General features: G+C 41.4%; 1 protein-coding gene across 2 annotated transcripts in view; it reads left to right on the forward strand.

The window, feature by feature from the left end:
- The window catches only part of SPPL3 (signal peptide peptidase like 3), a 139,703-nt gene that overhangs the window by 69,360 nt on the left and 45,663 nt on the right, over positions 1–24,680 (forward strand). The window contains exon 2 of one of the 2 annotated variants that reach the window (XM_044990527.1): positions 7,860–7,937. In XM_044990527.1, the coding sequence (XP_044846462.1) occupies positions 7,860–7,937 (78 nt within the window). Of the gene's footprint in view, positions 1–7,815; positions 7,938–24,680 lie in introns of those variants that run through there. The other variant, XM_044990526.1, reaches the window with a different exon arrangement.

Consider the following 24,680-nt stretch of genomic DNA (forward strand, 5'->3'; position numbering starts at 1 on the left):
TTTATTTTCAGGGCCCCTGCTAGCCTGGTTAAGTATCCTTTAAAACCCACCTTCCAGAATGTATGTTTAATTGGAGGTATGGTAGCAAAAGAATCTTATTAAGCATTGAACCTCACCAGAAAAGCTTGTGGTACTTTTCTGAGCAGTGTTTTTTGCACATAAATCTGACACTGGACATGGGCTGGGGCAATGCTTTTCATTTGGTGTACAGCTGAGTAACGAACTACAGTACTAAACCGGAACCTTCAGAAGCCAGTTACCTAACTTTGTTCAGCAGCTAGTTGTCTGAATGAGAGCAGGAACCAGGAAAGAGCTCGCCTTTCCATTCTGGACAGCCTTGTAACAAGTACTACAAAGTGCTTTTTCAATGGATATTTTAAGTCAAGGGATAACTTCTGTTTTGAGAACATGTATTTTGCATGTATAATCCTCTACTACTGTTCTGACTGCTAATCATTTAGTTAATGTGACTGACATTCCTGGTAGAGGTTCAGTGAAAACTCTGGGATGAACGTCATTGCATAAAGTTGACAATTTCTCTGACTTCCTATTACTTTTCCTGGTTGGATCCTTCTTTGAAAAAAAAATGTTTAACACAACTTTGTTTGGCACGCCAGTGATATGGCTCCAGTTGTGACCTGGTTAATATTTACATATGTATTCATAATAACCTGACTCCTGCACTGGCTAAATTAGATTCTCATTTAGATGTCTGTTCCAAATATAAATGGGTTTGCAGATTTCTGGAATTTTGAATTGTGTCCAAAAAGCTATGTAGATTATAAAATGACTCGCAGTGTAATTTCCCCACTTACTGCAGATCCTTATTCTGGGTCTAGATTAAGTGATTAAAAAATCTTGTCTCGGGGTCAAGGGTTTTAATCCATTAGCAAACTGACCAACATTTAAGATGTCAGGTTTCAGGAAGCATTTCTATACACAGGCTTGAACAATACTCTTTAACATTCCATGTCTCCAGGCTATATGAAGAAGGGAAATTCTAGTGGGATCAGACCGTATTTAGCCTTAAGGGCATGCAGATGTAGAGTGCTGTGAGTTAAATCTGCCTTAGGAGAGCTCAGTAGGGAAAGCGCTGCAGTCTGTCCACACTGACAGCTGCTTGCGCATTGGCGTGGCCACATTTGCAGCTCTTGCAGCGGCATTGGGAGCAGTGGATTATGGGCAGCTATCCCAGCATGCAAGTGACTGCAACGTGCTTTTCATATTGGGGGGAGGTGGAGTGTGACAGGAAGTGTGTTGTGTGTATGTGGAGGGAGAGAAAGAAAGTAGGTTTTTGGGGGGCTGAGAGCATGTCAGCATGCTGTCTTTTAAGTTCAGACAGCAGCAGACCTCCCTCCCCCCCCCTCAGCATTCCACACTAATGGTTGCTTTGTCTCAGAGCAGATAAGCAGCCGGCTGTCAGAAACGGAGCTTTCAAATGACATATCTGCATTTCTACAGTGATTCAAAACAATGACAAGAGTGGCCACTTGACTTAAGGAGATTATGGGACGTTTCCGGAGGCTGATCAGAGAGCAGTAATGCAACACCTCGTTCACACTGATGCCCGGGCGCTTCAGCCAATGCGCACCAAGTGTTAATCTTCCTGCTGAGGTGGAGTACCAGGAGCGCTCTAGCCCTGGAGTCAGAGTGCTCTATGTGCCTGGCCAGTGTGGATGGGGAGTGAGCTAGGGTGCCCAGGGCTGCTTTAATGTGCTCTAACTCGCAAGTGTAGCCAAGCCCTTAGCTAGGTGGCTATGGGGGTGTGAATTCAGAGATGCAATTAAACTGATGTAAGCCCTGGTGTTGACACCGCTAGGTCAATGGAAGGATTCATCCGTTGACCTAGCTACCACCTCTATGAGAGTTGGATTAACTACAGCAACAGAAAAACTCCATTTGTCCCTGTAGTGAGTATCTATAGTATGGCGCTACAGCTGCAGTGTTGTAGCTGTGCGATTGTTGCGTCTGTAGCATAGCCATTGAGAGTTCCTTGTTTGAATCCTGTAGTGTAGTTCTCGGTGTTTCATATAGTGACTTCATGTAACCGAAAAAAAGCTTTTGAACCCCTTCCCACGAAGTAATGAAGAAAGGAAGGATGTTTGTGACTCCCTTGGACCTGTTTGGGGCTCCCCTGCTGAAAGTGCCTGTGATAGTGGATTGTACTGGCAACATAGTAATATGGTACTGAGTCTGAGTTGTTTTTGGAACACCTTCCTAAGAAAAATGCTTATGCAGAGAAGCTGGGAACACTCCACTGTCTACTTGGAATATCGGGGAGTTGCATCTTACGCGGGGGGTTAGGTTCTGAAGTCAGCGCGTAAGGAGAAAATCACGTATAGTTAAACACTCATTGAGTGGAATGGTGGGCGGAATCGCCCGCACTACAGGTACAGTATTTAAAATTTTTCTCTTTTTTGTTTTGTTTTGCCGAGCATGTATAGTTAAAATCGCGTAAATTAAATGCGCCTATGATGCAACTCCACTGTACATAATGCTGCTGTACCTGCAACACTGCTGTATGCAGGATGAAAACACCTTCATGGTTACTGCTTACCGCCTAGAATCAACAGGTCACTGTGCTATTCTCCGCTGCAATGCTCTGATAGGCTTATGTAAGTGTTATTCCAGTATTCATATAGAATTGTTTTTCATTTCACTGTAGTGAAATAAACTTAATTTAAAAACAATACTTGGTTCAAATCTGAGTGTATTATGGATGAGAAAAATCATTGAGCCCCATAACATAAAAAATCACCCACTTTGTACATTTCTAAACATGTCAAACTGTTCCATGAACAAGCAGCAATACTGGATAAGTGTGTTAATATGCTGTTGTACAGTTTATCATATCTGTCATATAGCATATTACAGAGTGGAGAACCTTGTGTGCAGGAGGGAAGGAATGATGCCGAGTAGAGCCTTGTCTTATAATATAATGTACTAAATACCTTGCTGAGTGTATATTATATTTAAGTCTACGTTTTACTCACGAGTATTTTTAGTAGAGGTCACGGGCAGTAAACAAAAATTCGTGGCCTGTGACCTATCCATGACTTTTACTAAAAATACTCATGAATAAAACTGGGGGCGGGGCGGCTGCCCGCGGTCCTCATGGGTGTTGGGGGAGGGCGACCTGGCTGCTTAGGGGTGAGGGGTGGGGTGGCAGCCCGGGACTCCTGCTGGTGCTGGGAGGGGAGGTGTTGTCGGGGCTGGCAGGCTCCTTACCTGGCTCCGTTTCTCTCTCCTCCCTCTCCCCCCGCCCCCATTTGGGTGTGGGAGTGGGTTGGGGCACAGCACAGGATGAGGTGGGCTCTGGGTGTCACTTACCTGGGGGCAGAGGCGTGGCCAGGTAGCTCTGCGCGCTCCCTCTGCCTGCAGGCACCACCCCTGCAGCTCCCATTAGCCATGGTTCCCTAGGCTCGTCTTTTGAAAGTGTTAAGTGTTTTGAGCAGGAGTCCCAAACGCGGTGCCCACGGGCGCCATGGCGCCTGCTGAGGCATCTAAGTGCACCCGCGTACTGTCCGATGGACAAGCATCTGCCAAAATGCTGCCAACAAACTGCGTCATCCAGAGGCATTGCCACTGAAATGCTGCCGATTTTCGGTGGCAATTCGGCGACACCTATTGATGTTGCTGCTTGTCAGTGGAATTTGGGCGGATGCTCGTCCGCCGCCATGGTCCTCTGTGGCTCGTTGTCTGGCACCTGCCAGACAAAAAAGATTAGGGACCCCTGGTTTTGAGGATGACTGATAGGTCAGATACAAAGTGATTGCTTTGTGAAAAGTGTTCACAGATGATGGGGTGGTATTTTTGGCCTTGTCTACACTGCCACTTTACAGCGCTTCAACTTTCTCGCTCAGGGTTGTGGGAAAAAAACACTCCTGAGCACTGCAAACTTCAGGGCTGCAAAGTGGCAGTGCAGCAACGCTGGTAGCTGCTCCCCTCGTGGAGGTGCCACAACTACACAGCCATGTTAAAGTGCTGCCATGGCAGTGCTTTAACAGTGCTAGTGAAGACATACCTTTTGTCTTGTATCATTGTGTGAGTTTGTTCAAGAGCGTAGTGATTGTCTGGTTTTATCCATAATTGTTGTTGGGGCATTTAGTGCACCGAATGAGGTATAAGGCACTGCAAGTTTCCACAGTGCGATTGCCACTTGCTCCTCCACTGCCAGTGCAGCTCTCATTCTGTTTGCCCCGTGGCTGGAGGACTGGGGTGAGCACGGCACACTGATCCAGGACTGTGGCTTTGCACATCCAAGAGTTCTGCAGCCACTGCTCATCATCCCAAGCCTGCATTACAGTGCGATCCCACCAATCAGTGTTCATTTTTCAGAAGCAGTGCTCCACCATCCGCAGTTGCTGTGTGAACACCACCCACAACCTTGAACTGGTTCTTGCTATGTCCCACAGCAATCTGTCATCCAAGAAATTGTCATGTTCCCCACTGATTCAGTTCCTCTTACAGCTCTGCAGATACTGGAGAATCGTGTCCTGTGCTTGCAACACTTATGACAATAATGCGGAGCTGTGCAGGCTCCATGCTTCTGTCGGAGATGAACAGTGAGGAGGGACATGCAGATTCTGGGATTTTTATAAATGGTGCAAAAACTATGGCATATGGATGACACTATGGGATGGAGACAGTTGCACACTGGGAAGTTGACCCCTTGCTCCCAGTCACTCCTACCCAACTCATTTCTATCCCAGCATGCGTTGCCAAAACTTCCTAAGAGATCATATGCTGGGTAGTGGTTGGTTGCACGCTGGGATACGGACCAATAATGCACTGCACTGCGCATTGACACAAGCACTCCTGATGAGTATGTGCAGTGCTGACGTGAAGAGCCAAGTGTGCACATGCACAAACGATACACAGTAGAACTTCAGAGTTACGAACAACAGAGTTTCGAACTGATCGGTCAACCACACATCTCATTTGGAACTGGAAGTACGTAATCAGGCAGCATAGGAAAAAAAATCAAATACAGTATACTACTGAGTTAAACTTAAACTTTACTATGCAGAAGAAAAATGCTGCCCCCCACCCCTTTTTTTTCAAAGCTGTATTAAGTCAATGTTCAGTTGTAAACTTTTGAAACAGCCAGAACATTTTTCTGAGTTATGAACATTTCAGCATTACGAACAACCTAGATTCCCAAGGTTTACGTAATTCTGAGGTTTTACTGTACTACCTGCTGTGGCTTTATGCCAACATAACTTGTATCGACTGAAGTTTGTAGTGTCAACGTGGCCTAAAAATGCTTTCCCAGTTCTGTTGCTGTGGTTTGTCTTATGATCTCAATGCATTATTTCTTCAGTTCCAAGTCTCTTCAAGCAAAAACAGGAAATGCTAGGTTTTGGCTATCCTCTGTATGTATACTCGATCATAAGCTGGTTCGTTTATAAGCTGACGACCCCCCCCCCCCCAAGATGGATAAGTAAAAAGGGAAAATTTGTATGACCCATTCATAAGCTGACCCTATAATTCAGGGGTCAGCAAACTTGGACTCCCGAGCCATCAGGATAAGCCGCTGATGGGCCGAGATGGTTTGTTTGCCTCAAGCGTCTGCAGGCACGGAGGTAAACCTAAGTAAACAAAGTGTCCTGGCGCGCCAGCTGCTTACCCTGACAGGCTGGGACAGCAACTGGTGGGAAATGTTTTGGTGTGGGAGAAGTTGATCCCACCCCTAGCCCTGGACCACCACACTCTTCCCATCCCATCCCTTCCCACTTCATCTGGGGAGGGCCAGGGGAGGATGTCTCTGGCCTGGTTGGACCTGCTCCGGTGGGCCGGGCCAGGTGGCGCGGCCGCAGCCTGCTCCAGAGCTGCAGCTGCTTTGGAGGCTCAGGGGAGAGCAATGTGGCCAGAAGCGGAGAGACTCTGGCCCTGCCTCTGCCCTTCTGTCTCTACTGGCTGTGTTGCCTCTCCTTGCTCCCTCTGTTGAGGGGAGGGGCTGTGTCCCACCTCTCCCTCTCTATACCTGTTCATAAGCCGACCCCCTTCTCTGGTGCTTCCCTTTTTTACTTAACAAAATTCGGCTTATGAACAAATATATATGGTAAATAAAAAAGGCAGGGTGAGGGGGAGCATGCGAAGTAGAGAACCATACCCCCAGGCATTCTGTGGTCTTTATAAAGAAGTGAAAGGATACTTTTTGTCCTTTTGCTGTTGCTCACTTTCAGTCTAGTGATCTAGGAATAAACCAATTTAAGAAATGGATACATTCGCATTCTCACTTGTTATCCTCTGATGCCTTTATAGTTTTACTCTAGTATATTTAATGTATATAGTTCAGTATGCTGAAGTTGCTGATGGTACCTGTGTATTGAAGTACAAAGTAGCTGGTAACCTAGGTTATAGTAACTTCTCATCAGGTTATGATTTAATAGTGAATCTTGTAACAGGGAAAGTTGTGAATAGATTTGCTTACACTTACACCAGCCAGTTATCTGGGTTTGCAGGGGTGATAAAACACTGTCGTGCTAAAATATTAGAGTTGATATGTTGTACCATGTAGTTCAGATGGAGGAGATGGTCAATTTATGCATATCTCCAATAACACACCATTCATTTATTGTAGAAGAAAAATGAGTAAACATACCTAAATACTTGTTTGAGTCAGTTAGCTAGTCATCTTCCATTCATTCCTTTTTGTTTACAGTAGCTTATTGGCAATTTCTTAGCTGTCAGCCCTCTGAAATACTCAGTTCTAAATTTTTGTACAGGTTTTAGGAATCTTACGACATACACATCCCCATGTTCTAGACATTTTGTTTTGGTATAATCTGACAGAGGGAAGGATCATTGTGTAAGTCACCTGAATACTATAGTGGTATAAAAACTTATATTGCCTGTACGGACAGAATTTCTGCCGCAGAGTGAAACTGAAGCAATCCAGTGATTGCTAAGTGTTCCATGTCAGGTTTTAACTTTAGAGGCATTTTGAATCCCTCATACCCTGAAAATGTGAATGCTAGACGCCCAATAGAAACTCTTGCATAAATAGATAAATATGTAAAAACTTGAAATTTGTCAAGCGGTAGTATGTACATATTTAATTGTGTTAGATTGCTGCTTTATAAATTTGGCAAAGACACCATCCCAACCCCAGAGATTGCAATATAAGCTAGACAATACAATTCAGTCTCTTGGGGGTAGGGAACCAAAAATTAGATAGCATAGGCATTAGGGACACAAGGCTGCTAGGAATCTTAGTTCTGTATTATAAACACATGTGGGAAGCCATGTACATATGTTTTCTGAAGTCTGATTTCTCAGGAAATCTATGCAAGTAAACTGGCGTTAGTGAGTTTAAGACTTGGTCCTTACCAAAATCTCCATCAGAAGTCCTATATCAAAATATTTCCATCTTTCATGTAAGGTATAATGTTATGCAGTTATGTGGGATGTAGTTTTTCTCTGAAATAATGCTTGGTCACCATTCTACCTTTTGTGTTACAAGTTAAGTTCTATAACTAAGTACAGTTTGAGAAGGCTGCATCTTATAGGCACGGTTTCATTAGATAAAGCTAAAGCATCTTCCTCCTCCCACATGCTTTGGCAGAAGCGCCCGTGTGGTGAGCTTGGCACAAGTTACCACAAGTCATATTTGATCACTGTTTGAATGCTGCAAATAATTTGTGAGTCTATCTTTGACTATTATAGGCTAATTATAATTAGTCAGCCTTTTAAGTTTTTTCTTATTTGGCATTGACATTCTAGAAATAGCTACCTTCCTGACTTGTCATTCAGTGTCCTATTTGTTTTGTTAACATAAGACAAAGCGTTATCAAATGACACCCAAAAGTGATGCTCTGTGGTAACACATTGTGCCTTTCTCTCCCCCATTCTAGGGCATATTCCCTTGTGGATTCCAGCCAAGTGTCTACGTTCCTGATTTCCATTCTCCTTATAGTCTATGGCAGCTTCAGGTAAGACTGTTCTCTAAAGCTTCTATTTATTTCAGATGTAAACTTCATTATGAACAGCATTTGCATTCAGTACGTTAGTCATGTCAGTGCCTTCTTGTTAGGAGGGGGAAGACACATCTGTCAGTTAGAGCTAGACCTATTCTAGAAGATGTACCAAAGAACTGACTAATACTTAGCAGTTAGTGGTCTGACTTTATTTAGTATGTGTGTTTGTTTCTATCTTTCTCAGACTGATACTTGTTGTAAACGGACTTTAAATTTTTACTTTTGGTTCTGAGAAGGATATAAAGGAGAGGAAGAAAATGGAAGGACCTGGTGTATTTGGAAGATCAGTTTCTGAAGTATGTAATTATGTGAAGGCAAATCCAGGTTCAAGTATGCCACAGTAGCATCAACTATGTGAAGGCAAATCAAGTATACCACAGCAGCATTTTACACTTTATATGGATTAAATTGGCCAGGGACACATTTTCCCCATCCATTTGAAACTATCTTGTAGGCTACAAAAGGATCAAATAAGGTATTTTTGATACATAGTCCATATAGCAAAGTCACAGAGGACTGTATAACTGCTTGTCACTGTTTTCCACATGATGGAATTGGTGGTTGCTGTAACTGAAACCTGTAAAATATATTTGAATGTCTTTAAAAATTAAATTAGTTGACCAATGCATAGCAGGAAAGTTGTGAAAGTAACTATCCATTGTGTTTGGGGCCTCCAGTTTAGTTTAGAGAAACCAGTTGAACTGCGGCAGTTCAGGGAGGAAGGGAATACAGAATGTACTGCATCAAGTATGAAATGTTTGACTACTTTGAATATGGCCAAGAGACAAGGTGTACCAGATGAACAAAATATGTAAATTCTAGTTAGTTGCACCCCTGACATTTTAAAAATTATGAAAAACATGTTTGCTTTATTTATCAAGCTTGGGAAAACAATAGTATATAACTTCTTGTTACTAATAAGTCTATGGTAAACAGCCAGAAATTCACAATGAGCAACTCCCTTCTCTTCATGTGTCAGTATATTTATGCCTGCATCTGTAATTTTCACTCCATGCATCTGAAGAAGTGGGTTTTTTTACCCACAAAAGCTTATGCCCAAATAAATCTGCTAGTCTTTAAGGTGCCACCGGATTCCTTGTTGTTACAGTGAGCAATACATCACATCATCATTTTTTTAAATGTTCCAAAACCAGGTGAGAGCAAATTAAAGTCTCAAATGGTCCAGGTGGCAACCCTTAAGATAAAGGTTGCTGAATCCCATCATACAGTAAACAAAGTTGTGTAATGCAAACAGTGATTTTTTGGGGGGGGAAGAACTGGCTGTCCCTATCATTAAGGTTAGGCAGGTATTACTTGATACTCAGGGGTAATATTGCACTTCGGATAGTATTAGAGCTGAAGAAGCCTTTCATCAAAGAAAATGTTACAGAAGGTATATAAGCAAAAAGGGCAAAGAAAGTACGGAGAACAAATAGCCAAGTATATTAAGATGATTAACAAATATTTAAATATTCTAGGTGCAGGAGGATTTTGGACCTATCTAGCTTATGGCCAAGGGGGTAATTAAAGTGAAATCTGTATTTGTGGAGAAGTTATGGGTAAACCGTAATTCTGCTATGGTTGGATGTTTGGATTTACATAGCAGTAGAAAGGGTGCATAGCCTTATCATAGAATATCAGGGTTGGAAGGGACCTCAGGAGGTCATCTAGTCCAACCCCCTGCTCAAAGCAGGACCTAGTCCCCAACTAAATCATCCCAGCCAGGGCTTTGTCAAGCCTGACCTTAGATTCCACCACCTCCCTAGGTAACAGATTTCAGTGCTTCACCACCCTTCTAGTGAAAAAGTTTTTCCTAATATCCAACCCAAATTTCCCCCACTGCAACTTGAGACCATTACTCCTTGTTCTGTCATCTGCTACCACTGAGAACAATCTAGATCCATCCTCTTTGGAACCTCCTTTCAGGTAGTTGAAACAGCTATCAAATCCCCCCTCATTCTTCTCTTCTGCAGACTAAACAATCCCAGTTCCCTCAGCCTCTCCTCATAAGTCATGTGCTCCAGCCCCCCCCCAATAATTTTTGTTGCCCTCCGCTGGACTCTTTCCAATTTTTCCACATCCTTCTTTTAGTGTGGGGCCCAAAACTGGACACAGTACTCCAGATCCCTCACCAATGCTGAATAGAGGGGAATGATCACGTCCTTCGATCTGCTGGCAATGCTCCTACTTATACAGCCCAAAATGCTGTTAGCCTTCTTGGCAACAAGGGCACATTGTTGACTTGTATCCAGCTTCCTGTCCACTGTAACTCCTAGGTCATTTTCTGCAGAACTGCTGCCTAGCCACTTGATCCCTAGTCTGTAGCAGTGCATGGGATTCTTCCTATATTCTAGGAGACCTTAAAATTACTATTTTAAGATACAACAAAACATAAAGTACAGCAGCACAGTGCAGTATAAACCACCAGCAATGAGCCAGGAACTCTCAAACTTAAATCATCTTCCTCTTCCAATAGTTCTCCACCTTCAAAATTCCCCCCTTAACCACCTTATCCCTTTTTACATGTTCCTCAGAAAAAAGATAAGCTTTGCAGTGTGTCCTGAAGATCTCCAGATTTCGACCATAACAACCAAACTGGGGAGTGAATTCCAAAACTGAGGGGCCCTCAGAGTGCGCCCATGCAATATCTCCCCCTATTCTTTTATACTAATAGGCTTTCAGCTTATCTCTGCTATGGTGGTAGTAGTATGGAACGTGATGGAGAGAAATTTCCATCCCCTTTGCTTTGCTGGTCAGGCTCATGTAATGATTTATACAGGAAATCATTATGTGGTATTAACAGAAGCATCTAAGATATAGTTAAGCTAATTAAGAAATTCAGGTGCAGTGGTAATTTGCAAGATGGTGTTCATTTGGGAATTCATAAAGCAATAAAACACTAAGAGAACTTCTGCTGAAATAGGTAGTATTTCCTAAAACAGCACCTGTCCCTGAAGAAAGGAAGGTTACAAATATTGCACCTATCTTCAAAAAGAAAATAGTGGTCCCTGAAACTATAGATCTGTGAATCGCATCTCAGTATCATATAAACTTTAAGGACAGCATAATACAGCACTTGGCTAAACAGTGACCAAATCATTTCTACACTGAGTAAGCTTATACTTCACTGAACTATTATTTTATAGAAAAATAGTGAAATAATGGAAAATGGGGAGCTGGATGCACTTTAGCTAATAATTAATTGGCTTTTGAAAAAGTTCTTTGTAAGAAGCTGTTAAAATAACTGCAATTCTGTTTTGTAAAACGACTGTAAAAATGGTATTGAGGAGTTTCCGTGCTGACATAGTGATTTAATGGGCTAGTTGCCTGTAAAACAGCTTGTCTGTCTCCTTTGTGAAATTAATTTGTGATCTGATAGTCAGGCTGGGTTCTTCTCTTGTCACTAATATTTATCAATAATCTTGCAAGTGAGACTATTCCCTCAGACTTTGGATTGTCTGTTTCATTTAGGCCCTGGATAATGAATGTGCAGAAAGCTGGTGGATCAGAAATGCTGCATAGTTGTTAGTGATGACATTATTTGGTTTTCAGGATCTTTAGTACTAGTAGCAGTGTTCTGGCTCTACAATGCTGTTTTAATCACTTTTCAGAGTAGAACATTCCTTAAAGTCCTGTTATTGATCAACACATATAAATAAGGAACACTTGTACAACATAGCTACTCAGCACGGGCAGACGTTTGTCCCAATCATCAGCATTGGAATCAGGGTCATTAAGGAGAATTGTGGAAAACTATAGAACAATCTAACTTAACTAGTAGCAATCAGATGATTTGGTGGAATGATGTTGGACAATTGTGATAAACATAAGGTAAATGCAAATTGAGAAAATATCCCATTTCAGCCCAGAAAGCTCATTTTCCCATTACCATGAACAACTAAATTTTTTGATGCTGCTAGAGACATCTAGCTTTCTATTTTGAGTACATGGAAGCACCTTTCTGTTGGCTGTTTTGGGCAGTCTCTTCCTGCTTAGAGAGTACTTAAATTCTCTACCCCACTTTCTAATTTTGGTTAGATTACAGCTTCTTAATTTAGGTGATGGTGACCTGACTTCTACTTAGCATGGGCTTGTCTACACTGGCACTTTACAGCACTGCAACTTTCTTGATCAGGGAAGAAAACACCCCCTGAGCGCAGCAAATTTCAGCACTGTAAAGCACCAGTGTAGACAGTGCACCAGTGCTGGGAGCCGCATCCTTTGTGGAGGTGGGTTTTTTTTAGAGTGCTGGGAGAGCTATCTCCCAGCACTCTGTCAATACTACACAAGCCATATTAAAGCGCTGCAGTGGCAGCACTTTAACATTGCCAGTGTAGACTAGCCCCATGTCTCCTTGCTTCTAATGCTGCACAGATGTGAAGTGTGCATTTTGGAAGGGCAGGGTCGAGAGTGAACTTGTGGAAAAACTCAAGTGCCAGTCTCAGTCCTTTGGCCTTTGTGACAATGCAGGAAAGGCAGGCTTTCTGTGAGGGAACTATCAAGCAGCACAGAGTTGGAAGACCTGTGATGAACAAGGCTAAGAACCAGGGGAGGCTCTAGCCATTTCGCCGCCCCAAGCACGGCGGCACGCCAGTCCCGCGGCTCCGGTGGACCTCCTGCAGATGTGCCTGCAGATGCTCCACCGAAGCCGCGGGACCAGCGGACCCTCCGCAGGCACGCCTGCGGGAGGTCCTCCGGAGCCGCCTGCCGCCCTCCTGGCGACCGGCAGAGCGCCCCCCGCGGCATGCCGCCCTAAGCACGCGCTTGGCATGCTGGGGCCTGGAGCCGCCCCTGCTAAGAACATGACAATCTGTTCAATATCTTTTGAGCAGCAGTGTATCTATTGAGGCCAGTGCGGCTAACTCATTGTCTTCTGATAGTTGGGCGGAAGGATTAGGTTTCTTCAAGGTTGGATTAGCCCCTAATTTTATATTCCTGCGTAGTGTTCATAATACAGGATATTCCAATCCATATAATATCTTTGTCTATTAACTAAAACTAATATGTCCTTAGTCCTCGTGTACAACCATTGTAATTAATCATCCTAACAAGATACAAACTCAGAATAAAAAGAGCAGGTGCCAAATACTGCATAGAAGCCTGAATGCAGAGATTCCTATATCTAATTTGACACATCTAATTAGATATTTTACCAACTATGTATACACACTGCCGTACCAGATCAAATAACTGACCCTTCTAGTTGAATATCCTTATGTCGGAAAATACTGCAAGTTTAGAAAGAAGGCCTAAAATTTTATAACCACATAACTCTGCAATATTATATCACTGGGAGAATGCCTTTCTGACCACAGCTATTGGCCACCATGTGGCCTGAATCATGAGAATTGAAAACCATGTAATTTATTCTAACTGGGAGAATCTCACATTCTATTCTTATTCATGTACTACTTGCACAACTGTATTTGCTTCAATAATATATTATAGGACTGAGTTCTACCAGCTAATTAATTACATTAAAGTATTAAAATATAAAATGAGTACTTATTTGACTATCTCAAACATGTTTATCCTTTTGTGATATCATGCCCTCGCTTAATCTAACAAGGTTCACCACAACCAAAAATGTCATATTTTTCTTATTTCTTTATCTTTGCAGGCAGCATGGGTAAAGAATATAAAAAGACCTGTTAGCCACCAATACAAACTTGCCCAAAATAAAGAAGTTTTGACTAGTTCTAAGGCACCTGTCTTCAAAAGACCTTATTAAAACTATCATTATATTGTTTTGTTAGTGATTTTGAGACCACTTACATCTGACAGCAAAATGCCCAAGTTAAAGTATAAGTTGCCTACTATCTGTGGATAGTTATCTTCAGATTTTGTTCCTCTGATTTCTCTCCCCCCCCCCTTTTTTTTAATGGCACAGTACTAGATCCTGTGTCACAGGACGTGTTTAACTAGAGTTTAGAGTACAGTTTTACAGCATTAATGTTTTCATTCATAAAGGTCTTTGAACCCTTGCTGTTTCTATCTGCAAAGCAGGGATTAAGTGTGAGAAATACAGTAATTTAAATTTAGCTGTGATAAAGAATACCCCTGGACACCCTAGAATGTGACAGTAGTGTCATAAGGAATGTGGGGAAAGTGACAGTAATACTACATTCTGTCTCTTCACATGGAGAGGGTCATTAGAATCAGGGTTGAGTCTCAAATTTTTCTGCAAGTTCAGTTGATTCAGATAACAGTAGTCAGAATACAGATATTCTAGACCGAGGTTGGTGTGTTTTCCTTACGTTTATTAAAAAACAAACCAACCCCCTCTTCCCCCCCCCCCCAAAAACCCCTTCCATCTTGAATAATTTGCTATAAGATAAAGAATTGTCCTTTTAGAAATTTGTGAAAAATAATACATTTACTTTAGTCAGAATACTTGCTAGAAATCATTAGCACAAGGATAACCTTTTGGAGCCCACCCTGTCTGCCAAATAATGTTCTGCAAGAGACTAGATTTGTCCTGGAAAATGGTGTAGGGGAGGCAATTTCCTTTGCTTTCTAGGAGTTAGGGGGGCTTTAAGTTTGGAAGAGGTGAGGTTCTACACTAGACAGAAAGAGAAGGGAATCTGGGCCTAGTAACCCATATTTTGTAGGAAGTAGACTTGAAATCTAAATTCCCAGTCCAGAATGAAGAAAACAGTTGTGCTGCTGGGTGACTTCAACAGAAGTGCAGTAATAGGATTAGAAAGAATTGGGTGGATGAGTAATTGGGATAAAATCCATGTGCTTGTTGGATTAATCTGGTTGAGGAGGTGCCAAGGGAAGAAAACAAATCCACTCAGAAGCTTGATTTACAGTTCATCAAAATTCACCAAAAACAAGTGCCAGGAAACATCTGCATGACAAAAATAGTGGCACCCAAATCCAGGCAAAAGCACATTGAGGTTCTGCTTGTTGTGGTGTGGACAGAAGGCAAGTTCCTTTGTGAATATGTACTCAGTTAAGAATTTCAATTCAAGTCCCTCTAATCCCCCCACTCCTTCAGCTTATGTACAATATTGTGGATTCCTTAACGGACGAGTAGAATCGCCCAAGGAGTTGTATGCTGCTGTGGAACTAAATGTACAAGATCAGTGTTTAATCACATTTGTAGAATAGTCAGCTTGGGCCAATTTTATTTCACATGAAAACTTACAAGATATTTTGAACACTTCCCCCTATCCTTACACAATTGCTTGTCATTATCCGTTTTCTCTCTTCAGTCTTCTATATCTGTTTAAATGTTGAAGTTCTAGTGCCTCCCAAATACCACAAGGAAACAGCTAAATCCTTGATCTCATCTCCCATATGAGTTAAATGGTCTAAACACAAAGTTGCACTAGGTTAATAAAAATTGGTTTTAAAATAGACTGGTGAAAACTCCTGGGTGGACATTTTTCATTTGATTTAAACGTGGCTTATATTGGGTTGAGAATGTCCACGCAGGAGTTGGCACCAGTTTAACAAAATTTGTTTTAAAACTAATGTTAAACAGGTGCAACGGTGTGTGTAGCCCGAACCTCAGAGTTCAGGGTTTAACTTCATCCAGTTGAGGTTCAGTATCATGAGTTGTCTCCTCACATGTTTTCGTTAGGTACTACAGAATGCTTGATGTGGTCTTCGGCAGGATGGTACTGAAGACTGCTGTCAAACACTAAATCCTCCTTGAATATATACTGCTTTGGGAGAGCCTACACAAGACCAAAGGACATCAAAGAAAGAGGGGCATTTTCTCCTATCAGTTTTCTAAGAGTTTTGTTAGCGCCAGTATGGGCTCATTCTTCACTTAGAGTAGCTATAGAGCTATTGACAAGGTACAATGAGGCTATCATTTGAGCTGAATGTGAATTTTTAAGTTCGTTCTCTATATGGAAATGCCTTCAGAGTACTCAAATGCAATGTGAGACTGCTAGACTTCTATCTATGGCAGGGGTAGGCAACCTATGGCACACGTGCCAAAGGCGGCACACGAGCCGATTTTCAGTGGCACTCACGCTGCCCGGGTCCTGGCCATTGGTCCGGGGGGCTCTGCATTTTAATTTAATTTTAAATGAAGCTTCTTAAACATTTAGTTTAGTTATATATTAAAGACTTATAGAAAGAGATCTTCTAAAAAGGTTAAAATGTATGACTGGCACACAAAACCTTAAATTAGAGTGAATAAATGAAGACTCGGCACACCACCTCTGAAAGGTTGCCGACCCCTGATCTATGGGGTATGATGTAATCAAAATATTGTATTTTCTCCATTTTATCGGCCTATTTTGAGATCTTGAAGCAAAACGGTGTTCAGCCTAACGTTACTGACAGCTATCCTCTTCAAGCTTATCCATCAGTGCTGATATTGAACAACGGTGACAAGACAGAGCCTTGTTGAACTCCTGTGAAAGTAGGAAACCATGCTGTGTATTTGCTCTTGACCAAACACAGATTTCCATTCTGTTTTAGAGCTCTTCTATGAATGCCACTGTCTTCATAGGAATGCCTCATCAGATCCCTTCAAAATTGCTCAAAGATCAGAAAGAAATTTATAAAAAATGCTGAGCATGCCTTATTAAATTCAGTCATTCGCTCAAAAAGCTGTCCCAAGGTAAAGATCTGGTTAGTAGTGGCACAACATGGTATTAAGCCACAATGAATATCCTGGCCTCTGTTTCCATGTTAATTTCTCGCATTAGCAGTGTGTATTGTGGCAGACACTTGTTTTGTGATTGACAACAGCATAATTTCTCTACAGTTGATACACCATTATCTCCCTTTTTGAACAGAGGCAGAATAAGACCCGTCTTCCAATCGTCAGGGATAATTAGTGTGCCAGATGGACTGGAAGAGTGTCTGCCCAATAATATTCTCTCCTTTCTTCAGTTACTCAAGGGTTGTGTTACAAGCTCATGGGGCCTTTCCTCACTTCTGTTTAGGAACTGTAGTATGAACTGCTTCTTGGTTAACAGAAAGTGGCTTTATCAGGACTTCCTGTCTCACTTGAAGCAGAAGAGGGACACTAGATGAACAGTTGAGGAGCATCTTGAAATAATCTTCCCATTGATGCAACTGATCTTACATATTGGCTCATGCTGCCATCCCAGTTCTTTACTGGGCAAGCTGACGATTTTCAACATTTTATGGATGAGAGGAACTGTAACCCAAGCATTTGATTAATCACAGTTAACTCATGTGGTTAACGTACAAAAATGAATAGCGATTAACCGCAGTTTTAATCAGACTGTTAAGCAATAGAATGCCAATTGAAATGTATTAAATATTTTTGGATGTTTTTCTACATTTTCAAATATATTGATTTCAATTACAACACAATACAAAGTGTATAGTGCTTAGATGATCATTTTTACAGTGCCAATATTTGTAATAAAAATAATATAAATTAAAAAAAATATTTTTCAATTCACCTCATACACAATACAGTAATGCAATCTCTTTATCGTGAAAGTGTAACTTACAAATGTAGAGACCCTGTTCAGCCAATAAGCAAAATATTCTCAAACACATTAGTAAATTTTCAAAATGATATAAAGGGATTTGTCTCTGACTGATGCTAATGGGAGCTGTATGGCAAAATTATTTGCATATTGCTTTGAAACTTACCCCTACAGGTCCTAATAAAGGTCTTTTAAACACTGCTGAGAGCAAATGATGTGAGATTTAAATCTCTCCCCATTTTTGCAATGAAAGATTTAAACTTAGCTCATGAATACAAGAGGCATTATGGGAAGAAATCAATGTCTTGTGTCCCTTAGACTTTGAGCGACTAAAGCATTTGTGCAAACAAAATGGCTTAAGTGCAGTGTCTTTATAGTTGGCTTTGCAACTTGACATTTACAGAGAAGCAAGATATATATTTTGCAGTGAAGTTGCCTTAGAGAAAGGACATGCTCTCAGGGTTCATTAGAACTCATATTAATAGTACTGAGAATGAAGCAGAGGGTTCCAGAAAGACTTCTGTCTTTCTCTCCATTTAAATTAACAAACCCAAAGATCACCTGTCTCCCCCTAGGTCCAAAAAAAAAAAGGGGGGGGGGGAGTGGTGGTGGTAAAAATATCGCTACACATGAGATGTTCTAGCCCATGAATCAGGATTAAGGCTTAATGTTTCTCACTTAGAAAAAAAATATTTTCAGCAGAGACACACTTGCCCAGTTCTCTTCTTTTATCCCCATATCAGATCCAGCACTGGATTATTCCGTCTGTCAAGGCTAGATGAGTACATTTACATTAGTAGTCAGTCAGTTTGCTACCACCTTTTCAATTAAACAGAGAAGGTTACTAGGCAGTATTTCCCACCCTGGGTCTGAGTACACTGCCTCTGGTACATTCCTAGTCTCCTCTGCTTTGTAAAGCTGAGGACCCAAACTCTGAGCAATATGGTTGCAATGCATTGTGCTGCTATACATTTCTAAGGGCTTGGCTACACTTGCAAGTTGCAGCGCTGGTAGAGGCTTTCCAGCGCTGCAATTAGTAACTGTCCACACCTGCAAGGCACATCCAGCGCTGCAACTCCCTGGCTGCAGCGCTGGCTGTACACCTGGCCAGGTTGGGGTGTAGCGATTGCAGCGCTGGTGATCCAGCGCTGCTCATCAAGTGTGGACACACACCAGCGCTTTTATTGGCCTCCAGGGAATAAGGAGATATCCCAGAATGCTTTAAACTAAATTACTCCCTTTGTTTTGTTATGCAGCCTCTCTTTGTTTTGTTGTGAACCTCCGGAGGAGCTCCGTTTCGCTCCGTTTCTACCGGAGCTGCTTATCAGCTCCTGTTTGCTGTGATCAATCTGTGAACAATCAAATGAGATCCTCCTCCCTGTTGTGAATGAGCTCTGTGGAGCTCCTCCGTTGCTGCTGCTATCTAAAAAACAAACACAGCTCCTGTTTGCTGTGATCATCTGTACCTGGCTGTAAACAATCAAATGAGAGGCAGGCAGGGAAACAGCGGGGAGTCGTGTTGCCTACATGCTGTTTGCAATTAAGAGTTAAGACTAAGGGGTCGGAAAAATGTTCTGATTTTTCAAGTCAGGAAGCTAAACACACAGTGTTGGCTCCAAAAATCCACTCTCTCTTTCCCCCCGCTCCCTGTCACACTAGACCCCACTCCACCCCCCTCTTTTGAAAAGCACGTTGCGGCCACTTGAATGCTGGGATAGCTGCCCATAATGCATCACTCCCAACAGCGCTGGAAATGCTGCAAATGTGGCCACACACCAGCGCTGGTAGCTGTGAGTGTGGCCACACACCAGCGCTGCTCCTACACAGCTGGATGACCAGCGCTGCAAACTACCAGCGCTGCAAACTGTAAGTGTAGCCAAGCCCTAAGGTAGCTGACAAGACTGTTTTAAGAAAAGTAGTATTGCTGTGCACTGTAGCTGTAGTGCAGCTATGTATTACCATGTCATCTGTGCTGGATACTGTAACTCTTACATAACACTAAATATTCTAAAGAAACTGCATATTTTATTGTACATTTTTAATACTGAAAAACTAAGCCCATTCCCCCACCCCCTTCTCTCCCCACCTTCAGAAATCCCTAACCATCAAAATCCCTGTTCAAAATTTGGATTGGAAAATATCTCAGTAAAATATCATGCTTTGAACCCCCTGGTTTGTTTGCAGTTAGACATGTGTAATTTAGAATTAGCATTGCTGTGTACTATTTTAGTCTCAGTAGGCTACTCATCAGTACAGGGAGCTTTATATGGGTGCGCAAATCCCTTCAGTTAAGTAGTCTTTAGGTTGGGGCTTACAGAGTTACAGTATATGACAAGATTGGGATTATTATCCATTATGTCACAGGTGAACCTTTAAATAGTGTTTTCCTCAAGCGTTTATATACCTACTATGATGGGGGCCTGATTGGATCCTTTAGAGTGTGTCTACATGGCACATAAATAAAGTCAATCTTCGTGGCAGTGCGTCCAAGTCCAGGTCTATGATGCTAAAAACAGCCACGTAAACCCTAAAGGTTTCCAAACTTTTTGCTGGCATGATGCCATTTTAAGGAAGTCTTTCCTGCATAGAGGAAGCCATTTTGAAGAGCAAAATGGTGTCTTCCGCACAATGTGACCTTGTATGTATGGCATGCAAGGTCATGCTTGATGGAGGATGCCATTTTGTAGAGCAAAATGGTGTCCTTCATATATTGTGACCTTACACACACCATACATGCAAGGCACATTGTGCAGGTCAAAATGGTGTCCTCCACAAAGTAGGGATTACTGCAACCCCATCTGCTGGTGGCATGGCCCCATTAGGGGTTGCATCCCACAGTCTGGAAATGGCTGATGTAGATGCTTCTGTGAAGCTCAAGCTCTGAAACCCGGAGGAGGAGGTGAGAGGATTTCACAGCCAGACACTATCATAATAGAAATAATAAATAAAATAATGAGGGCCTGCTCCAGAGAAATCTTTAACTTTGGACTTCGAGTAATAATGGGAGCTATCACTAGCAATGTAGAATATTGATCACTGACTGGGAGGAGGGCAACACCATTAACCACTAAATATATTCAAACCCCAATACAAAGAATAAATAAATCCCCGCCCAGCCAAGGAGAAAACTTCCAAAACTAATAGCAGTCATAATTTAATTTTTGCATGGCTTCTTCCCTGTCTGTTTTTGATCCAAATATATGCACAGATGCTCCCTGAGGACTGGATTATCTCTTTCTTTCTTTCTTTATCAAAAGTGCAATTAACTTTTTGTCAGAGGATGCTGGGATATTTTTGTTGCATAGAACTTTATACAATTTATATTTATGATGTGGAGGCTAAGTGGTCTGAACACACTATCCTGTGTGCTTTCAGGCTTCTTGTGGGAAGGAACTGCCTTTTTATTGTCAGGTATCCTTCCTTGTGTGTAAATATGTTGGCTTCTTGCACCTGGGAGGAAAGAACTTTCTCCTAGTATGTGTGAAGATAAAACACTGGCCTCCATGTGTCCTATGGGAAGCACAGCAACTGCTGTGACACTTGCAGTCTTTGTCAACAAAACATGAAGGGGCTAAACACATGAAACTAAATGAGAAGAGCTACTTTTAAATTTCCTTTGAGGTCTGTTGTTACTGCTTATGTATTTTGGCTTTGCTGGGGAAGATAGCCTCACAATTCTCAGGTGTTTGGGGAGGCCTTCAGTACTATTTCCTTTTTGCTGGCAGCCAGCAAGTCCTTCTGTGTTGTACTGCCTTTTAGTCTAAAAGTTGATATCCTGTAAGCAGTTAGTGGTTTTAGGTCGTGTCTCTTCTTGAGTGCTGAAATTTGTGTTGAGTTTTGATTGAATTAAGCTGCTATTACTTCATTAACTGTGCCTTGTGCTGTAATTTTTAATTAATGTAGCATAATGAATTCTGGCTGTATTGTGCCTGGTTCACAGTTCTTATTTTTCCCAAAGCCTTCAAATGTGGGTTAGTATATTGTACTCTGAGCAGAACAAGGAAAAATTTTGTGCATGTTTTCAGGAATCTCTTTAGCTGCATGTGAAACAAGTATTTTTTAAAAATTGAGCTAATACAAAGGCATTAGTGTCCTAAGAATAGTTTTCTGCAAATTTTCTGAGGCAGTGTGACAATGCAAGTTATCCAGGGTTGAAATTGAACTTTGGTAGTTGTAAAGTGCCAGCAGATTAGTCACTACTTTGGCCTTAGTGTAAACCTACAGAATGTTTCCCTGGGAGGCTAAGCCATGGCTTAAGAACCTGGCATTAGTACTCTTATCCAAATTGTGCCGTTAAGATATACGGGGCAAGCAACTGTGTAGATTGCTTGCTGTTTCCAAGTTGGCAACGCTTGCTGACTTCTGCCTTTGGAATCCTCCCAAAAGTTGAATTTACCCAGCAAGCGAGTTTGTTTGCTGTTGCACTTTGCATTTAGTTTCTCAATATAACTTGTTCCCCAGTGGAGAACTGAATTTTTTTTCAGAGGATGTTTATTGACCTCTTCTCAGTTTCGATTTTGTTGGTAATTTTACAGCAGAGAATAAGGACAAATTATAAAATGGCATTAGGTGATTCTGCCTTTAACTGGTCGATAGCTGTGGTGATATCTTGTGATGCCTACCAGTAAGCAAATGGTGTCATGTCATATTAGCTGAAAGCGCCTTCCTAGTTAATGGCTGTTGCCTATTCAATTCACAGGTGTTCCATGTACTCTTAAAATTTTAATGTTTTAAAATATTTTCTCCAACTTTTTGCAGAAAATAGCTTTGTGCCCAAATCTGCCTCCCTTGTGTGCCCTCCACCTCTATTTTCTTCCTCCATTTTTAACTCCCAGTCCTCTTCCTGGCTGCTAGCTCTCTCCTTAAATTACAGAATGGTGCTTATTGACCTCACTATTAAAAGGCTGCTAGGAGAGGGTCTCAATTAAGCTATAGCATTTTAAAGAAGAGAATTTTGATTTTTGGGAAAATTACCATTTGAGTTTGTTGAGCTGGTTCTCCAATGATTTGAAGTGATTCCTGGAAACATTTAAATGGAAGGAGTGTTGTGAGCCTGTTCTTGCAAGATAAATATGGGGGAGATAGCAGGGAAGCAAAAATGGGAGCATAGAGCGGAGCAATGCGGACAAGAGGAGGTAGAGTGTAGGGCAAGGTGGGTACTTCAAAAGAGGGATGGAGAGAACTTTTTTTAAGAAGCTGAAAACAAAATTAAGTTACAAAGAAAAGACCATTCTTTTCAGTTTTGTTTAAATTTTGAAAATAGATTATTTCTTGGAGCAACAGTATTTTAAAAACATTGTATAAACTACCCATATATACTCGTTCATAAGCCGAATTTTTTTGGTAAAAAAGTGAAGCATTAAAGAGCAGGGGTCAGCTTATCAATGGGTCTCCACCAAAATTTGATGATTTTAAGGTCTATTGAATTGAATATCTAATACATTGTTGTTTTGTTCACCTGCAGCGTTCGCAGGAACGGAGCCCCTCAGCTCTCAGTGGCCGCGGTTCGCCATTCCCAGCCAATGGGAGCTGCCGGAAGTGGCGGCCAGCATGTCCCTTTGCCTGCACCACTTCTCGCAGCTCCCATTGGCTGGGAACGGCAAACCACGGCCACTGGAAGCTGAGGGGCTACTTGTCTGCAAATGCTCCAGGTAAACAAAACATCCCGGTCTGCTAGTGGCTTATCCCGATGGGCTGGGAGCCAAAGTTTGCCAACCCTTGAAATATGGGGTCGGCCTATGAAAGGGTCATACAGTTTTTGCCATTTTTTGCTTATCCATCTTGGAGGGTCGGCTTATAAACAAACGGGCTAATGAACAAGTATATACGGTGTTTCTCTTTAATATTTAACATAGCTGTGGTAATCTTAGCAAGACACTTTAGTGCGTGTCCGATTCTGTAATGTCACCTCTGTTCAGGTGACTGATACTCTGCCTTCAGCCTCATACTTTGCACCACAGGTGTGACAATACTGTACTGTGCCACAACTTGACATAATTTTATAGATACAACTTATTTATAATTTTTGTCCCACTATCTTGGATCTGAAGCAAGGTTTAAAAAGGAAAAACACAATGTCATTGCAACACCACATCTGTCTCTGAAAATCTTATGTAAAAAAAGTTCTATGCAAAAACAGAGATTTATTACTACTTTAACTTACCCCTATGATACATACTGTATTTTTGATAACTAGCTAGCTGTTAAATTCATAAGGTTTACAGGAGTATAGAATTGAAATCTAGGACTGAAACTTTTCCATGCTTTGCTTGAGCCTAAAGGTGAGTTTAACAAAATCTGTTCAGGTACTCTTGAGTAATCAAAGCAGAAGAAACAAAATATTTTTAAAACTCAAAGCCTTGTCTAGGTGGTTAACTTCAGACTTCACATTTGTCTAGATCTCACTGAGAAACAGTTGGCACATGTGCAAAGCTTTAAAATGCACAGTTTCCTGCAACACTAAGGAGTTGTTTAAAAATTGCATAATTGTATAGTACAATAGGTAGATATTGGTGTGTACTAAATGTTAGTGTTCAATACCTGCAGAGTTGTACAAAAAATTAACAGGGGGTGTTTGTTCTGATCTGTTTGGGAAATACTGAAATTAATCCTTTGTTTCTAATGGAGCTGAAGTAATAAAATTTGTTGTTTGTGCACCAGGATCACTGATGATAGCTCAGCTTGGAGAATAGTTTAATGCTTATACTGTTGGAAAAGTAAAACTCTGTGTAAATGCTTTGTAATTGTTAGATAATGTTAGTTTAATGCTTATACTGTTGGAAAAATAAAGCTCTGTGTAAATGCTTTTGTATTTGTTGGATAGTGTTGCTGCAGAACCAATCTAGAACTCTCACAATGCTTTTTGTGGTTCTCACAATAATGGCTTTTTGAATAAAATAAGTCAGCAACTAATTTGTGATTAACACAGTATATCAAAATAGGAGAAAGTCATTGCAAATTTAATTAATGTTACTTCTATGTGGAACTAGATTGGATTTTCTTGTAGGGTTTATTGCTGACCCCAATAGGCCCTTAATTGAAGATCCATTTTTTCAAGGAATTTGGACAAAAAAATGGTAAATGTAAGTTGATAGATCTCAGCTAAGGCAACAGAGTAACTACATTTTTTATAAAAACAGCAACCATAACAATGACAAATATTTATGTGGGTTACAGCTGACCTGGATCCATGAGTGAAACTGAATAATATTCTTTTGTGGTAATTGTTTACAAATTTCCCTGCATTCATGTTCGTTACATATAC

Source organism: Mauremys mutica, chromosome 16, assembly GCF_020497125.1.
Source record: "Mauremys mutica isolate MM-2020 ecotype Southern chromosome 16, ASM2049712v1, whole genome shotgun sequence".
Classification (NCBI taxonomy): Eukaryota; Metazoa; Chordata; order Testudines; family Geoemydidae; genus Mauremys; species Mauremys mutica.